This window comes from Manacus candei, unplaced genomic scaffold (genome assembly GCF_025592945.1).
Source record: "Manacus candei isolate 608988 ecotype Guabito, Panama unplaced genomic scaffold, ASM2559294v1 h1tg000047l, whole genome shotgun sequence".
Taxonomy (NCBI): domain Eukaryota; kingdom Metazoa; phylum Chordata; class Aves; order Passeriformes; family Pipridae; genus Manacus; species Manacus candei.
Window position 1 is genome coordinate 4,948,413 of NW_026138095.1, and position 5,509 is coordinate 4,953,921.

The 5,509-nt window shown below is 49.3% G+C and overlaps 2 protein-coding genes across 3 annotated transcripts in view; one reads left to right on the forward strand and one right to left on the reverse strand.

The window, feature by feature from the left end:
• STXBP4 (syntaxin binding protein 4) overlaps positions 1 to 1,652 on the reverse strand; it is a 67,570-nt gene extending 65,918 nt beyond the window's left edge. Inside the window, exon 1 of one of the 2 annotated variants that reach the window (XM_051798021.1) lies at positions 1,508 to 1,652. The gene's annotated coding sequence lies outside the window, so the exon portion shown is untranslated. The remainder of the gene's footprint in view (positions 1 to 1,507) is intronic. The other variant, XM_051798022.1, reaches the window with a different exon arrangement.
• LOC127475838 (cytochrome c oxidase assembly protein COX11, mitochondrial) lies at positions 1,620 to 5,379 on the forward strand. The gene is made up of 4 exons (XM_051798033.1): positions 1,620 to 2,015; positions 2,082 to 2,237; positions 3,329 to 3,454; positions 3,801 to 5,379. The coding sequence occupies exons 1-4, from the start codon at positions 1,635 to 1,637 to the stop codon at positions 3,981 to 3,983; spliced, it is 846 nt and encodes a 281-aa protein (XP_051653993.1). The 5' UTR covers positions 1,620 to 1,634; the 3' UTR covers positions 3,984 to 5,379.
• Positions 5,380 to 5,509: the final 130 nt, after the last annotated feature.

The window sequence follows — 5,509 nt, forward strand, 5'->3', positions numbered from 1 at the left end:
TCTGTGTGTCTTTTCTCATGTTTTTTTAACTTACTGTCTAGAATTCAGTGTGCGTGAACTTCTCACACGAAGTATGTAGGACAGGCCAAAACACACAAAATGGGATTACATACCACTAATGTAACAAAACCCCCAGTAATTCACATCGTGCTTTTATTAGCACGACAGGAAACAGAAACACTAATTCCTGCAGGTCAATATTTGGAATACCATGAAATTTCCTGCAGTTTTCAGATCTCTCGTTAAAGGATCAAAAACCCACTACGTGAATACAGTGGAAGTACCACAATATTGCTTCACTCCAGCCTTTACCATTCTCTTATTCAACACATCTAAATGGAAAATGAAGCAATATCAGGAACTGTCAGTCCTTATGTGGTTCATGTCACTGGAACCAGCACAGAAGAGGAGCACTGCTCCAAAGCTGTAAATTTAAGTATTGCTAGAGGAAAGTTTATTACGGTGCATGGGGACCAGTCGTGAGAAAAGCTATTGTTTGTGAATTTTCCTGACCGTGCCCATCCTGAAGTTATTGCTGTTTGCAAACAGCTCTTAATCCCTTTGCAGCGTGTCAACACCTGTGCCCGAACAACAACAAATCCCGGCGCTGGGGGAAGTGAAACTAACAGGCACCAAAACACCACTGGGGAAAACAAACAAACAAACAAACAAACAAAATAAACGACCGGTGTCAGTGTCCACAACCGGCGGAGATTTGCACGGCCTCGGAAGGACCAGAAGGAACAGACTCATGCTCTGTGCCTGTCCGGGGGCAGCTGGGGTGGCACCTGAGGGGTAACCAGGTACCTGAGAATAACCAGGTACCTGAGGAGTGACCAGGCACCTGAGGGGTAACCAGGCACCTGAGGGGTAACCAGGCACCTGAGGGGTAACTAGGCACCTGAGGGGTAACCAGGCACCTGAGGGGTAACCAGGCAGTACAGAGGTATTGTCTAGTTATCCACCAACAACCTCGTACCAGATACCTGAGGTACCCTGGCACCAGGTTTATGAAGTATCTGGTTACTCCTCAGCACCCTGGGTACCGGGGTATCCCGGTTATCCTTCAGTACCCTGGTACCAGATATCTGAGGTACCCTGGTTATCCCTCAGCACTCTGGTTATCCCTGGTTACCCTGGTACCAGATACCTGAGGCATGTGGTTTTTCCTCAGTACCTTGGTACCAGGTACTGCGGCGCCCTGGTTATCCCCTGGTACCCTCGTACCGGGGGTACCCTGGTTATCCCTCGGTACTCTTGTACCGGAGGAACCTTAGTTATCCCTCGGTACCCCGGTACCGCGGGTATCCTGGTTATCCCTCGGTACTCTGCTACCAGGTATTTGAGGCGCGGACCCCGCTGAGGCATCTGCGGGACAAACCCCCCCTCCCGGCCGTGCCCCGCTGGCTGAACCCGCTCCTGGCCGGCCCTCCGGTGCCGCTCCCGTCCAGCACCGCCCGCCCCGGCACCGCTCCGTGCCGGGAGCCCTCGGGGCTGCGCCAGTTACCTCGTACACAAACCCGCCGCCCGAGCGGTCCCGCTGGGGGAGGACGGAGGGACCGAACACCGGCGGGTGCACCGGGACCCCCCGCGCCTCTGCACCGCTCCGAGGGGGCGCGGCGGGCGGGCAGGCGATGGCGGCTCGACCCGCCCCGCTCCTGCCTCATCCCGCCTCCGCTCCCGCCTCATCCCGCCTCCGCTCCCGCCCCGCTCCCGCCCCTCAACCGGCACCGCCCGGCCCTTCCAGCGCCTCTCCCGAGAGCCCCCGCGCCGCGGACATGGCGCTCTGCGGGCCGGGCTGGGCCCGCTGTGCCCGCGGGCTGCGGCTCGGGGCGCTCCCCCGGTGCGGGCTCTGGGGGACCCGCGGCGTGCGGAGCTCCAACCCCTTCACCCGGCAGCAGGAGGAGGAGTGGCGGCGGCGGAACCGCTCTGCCGTGGGCTACATCGCGGCGGCCGCCGTGGGCATGGTGGGGCTGTCGTACGCGGCCGTGCCGCTCTACCGCCTCTACTGCCAGGTACGGGGGGCCCGCGGGCGGCGGGGGCGCGGGGGGCGCGGGGCCCTCACTGCCCTTCCCTGACAGGCCACGGGGCTCGGCGGGACCACGGGCGAGGGGAGCGGCACGGAGCGGATCGAGAGCATGGAGCCGGTGCGGGACAGGGTCATCAGGGTCACGTTCAACGCCGACGTGCACTCCAGCATCCAGTGGAACTTCAAGCCGCAGCAGAGAGAGATCTACGTGAGTCGCTCCGATCCCCCCTCAGATCCCTCACCAAGAATCGTCAAGGCTGGAAGAGAGACCTTAAGAGATCACCCATGCCAACCATCCACCTGGCACTGCCACTGTAACCCCTAAACCACCAAACTACATCACCCCCCGCCAGATCCACACACCTCCAGAACACCTGCAGGGATGGTGACCACCGTTCCCTGGGCAACCTGTTCCAACCCTGACCACATGAACAGCGAAAAATTTTCTAATATCTAATCTGAGTCTCCCCTATCTGGTCCTCTCACTGCAGGCACAGCAGAAGAGACCTGCCCCCACCTCACTACACCCTTGTGTGGAGTTGTGGAGAGCAATGAGGTCCCTTCTGAGCCTCCTTGAGACTAAACAAACCCAGCTTCCTCAGCCCTTCCTCATCAGACGTTTTCTAGACCTTTCATGAGCCTGGTTGCCCTTTGCTGGACACGCTCCAGCACCACAATGTCCTTTTTAGAGAGAGGGACCCAAAGCTGAAGGCCCGGCCGTGAAGGCACCAGGTTTAGCCTCGTGTGATTTTGTCTCCTGCATCCTCATTGTGGACATCCATCCACTGGCATATCTGGGCCCTGATCTGGAAAACACCCAACAAGGCACTTCAGCTCAGGGTGCTCCCTCAGTTCTGCCACTTTGGGATGGCACGTTGGGTGCTGGTGGCTTCTGCTTCCAGAGGGCAGAACTTAAATGCCTGCTGTGGTATAGTCAAAGCCTAGTTGCCTCCCACCATCCCATCAAGGCTTGCTATCAAAACTGTATTTATATATACACTTCATGGTATATACACCATATGTATATACACTGTAAAGTGTGCATATATACTTAAAATACAAATATAGAATGTAACTGTATATCTAAACCTGTGCCATTTTTTCCTCCTTCCTATCCTTGTAGGACTGTTTTTGAATGGGGGTAAATTGTATGTAAGCAAAATATTCATGAAATAATCAATTTGAAACAGCAAAAGAGAAAATTAATTCTAGCTAAAGCCCGAGGAACTTGGTTTGAAGGGTGGAGGGCTGCACTGGCTTAAACAAAAAAGGAAGTCACTGTACAATTATGTTACACAGGTGGTACCGGGAGAGACTGCACTGGCATTTTATAAAGCAAAAAATCCTACTGACAAACCAATAATTGGCATCTCCACCTACAACGTGATCCCCTTTGAAGCAGGACAGTATTTCAATAAAATACAAGTAAGTGTGAACAAAGCAAAGACTGCATTTTCCTTTACACGAAAGAAAATAGTTATCCATCACTTAGCACCATTGACTCTGAGGGCAGGTGGGAACAGGGTGAGCTGGCCTGGCCCACTGGCACCTTTGCACACTTCATTAAAAGCTAATTTCTTTCCCTGTAATACAAGAAATGGAACAGAATTGCTGTCATGTTGCTCATATGATTGATCCTTCCCAGGATTTTAGAGATGTACAGGGAATGAGAGTTGATATTAAAAGACAAAGCTTTCTCTCATGTTGGCACAGATAAAACTGCCAGCCATCACTATTGTCTAATTGTGGTTTTTATTGCTCCCCCCTGCAGTGTTTTTGTTTTGAAGAACAGAGGCTGAATCCTCAAGAGGAAGTGGACATGCCTGTCTTTTTCTACATTGATCCAGATTTTGCAGAGGACCCTAAAATGGCTAAGGTTGATTTGATCACCCTCTCTTACACCTTCTTTGAAGCAAAGGAAGGACAGAAGTTGCCACTTCCTGGATATCAGTAATGGGCCATCTCTACAAAAAAGGACTTCTGCTGCCTGACTGACAGTTTTAAGACCATTTTTCCTTGCAAGTCAAAACTGCAGGAGTACTGTGCAATATGAAATTATATTATTAAACCAACGCAGGCACTGCTGTTATTAAAGTATATATATATTTTTTTAAAACCAACTTAATGCAGTTGGAATACTATTTCTTAGTGATAGCATTTCTTCAGTGGAAGGGAATACACTGTTCCTGGAATTGAGAGGGTTTTCTCAAGCCATCTTTTTATAAAATGTTATCTGAATACTACGAGACAAATTTTTAAACCCAAGGGTAAATTGAGATCTTCATTTAAATGCAGAAGAACAAATCAGTTTATTAAGCATCTAAAATTGCATTGCTAGCTCTGGAGAATAAATTCCATGTTACTTTAGAAAAAGGTAAAACCAGATAACCAGTTAAGGAAATCTCATAACTAAATAAAGTTAGACTGTATTCCTGTGTAACCCTCCCTGGCACTGGAGGATATGATGATTCAGAAGATGAGGCACCCTCTCAGATTATTACTGAATCAGTAGTTCATTTGGTAAGAGCAGACTGCTCTGAAACAGTTATCATTAGAACAGTAATTTAAGTGTAAGCACATCAGATCTGTGGGATGGTTTCCATTTAGAAAATACCACCTAATTTCCATGTTGTGTTTTACTCATTTCAAGTATCTGTACTCTAATTAAAGTACTCAGTGCCTCTGCAGAGGGCTGCACCCTGGGCACCTCTGCACAGAGACAGGCTTGGCTTAGGTACGAAATGCTTTGAGGGAAGGGCAGTGCATAAACAACTGCTCTAAACTGCAGCTAAATTAACAGTGTAGGAGTCTCCTCAAAAGCCCAGATCAGCCCCATTCAGAGGCTGAGTCCAACAGAACCTGCCCAGCAGCACAGCAGTTCTTCAGAGGGACTCCCTGTTTACCACCAGACCACGTAAGCCTGTATTTATGTAACTTTTGGTCATTATCTGTGGGGTGGGTGTAATAACACTTTATCATTGCTTTGCAAACGAGCAGTTGCCGAGCAAGTTTAAGTGACCTACTCATTTTCAGACAGGAGTTAATCTCAGCCAGTATCTCATCTGCTAGGCCAGTTCTCTCTACCCCTTTCAGCAGATGAGATCTAACAAAGTAAGACTAATGTTGGTTTGCTTGGACTCTGAAAAGTTAATGGGTACATCAGAAATGACTTCCAGTTACCTGAGTCTGAGTTATATTTGCATACAATAAGTCAAAAAGTGTTCTTTTGAAAATAAATGGATGCTACCTTTAAAATGCATTACTGTACCAATTATCTGTGTTGGCTAAACAGATCCTGGATGACATTCATGTCAGGTCTTCACTGTATATTAAAGTTTTAAAAGTTTTCATTCTTTTGTCTCTCTAATGCGTTTTATCCAGCTCACACAAATTAAATACATCTGTATGAAGACAGCAGCAAGCTTTATAATTCCAGCATGCTTCAGGAAAAGAAAACCCAGCATAAAGATCAGTCTTTGA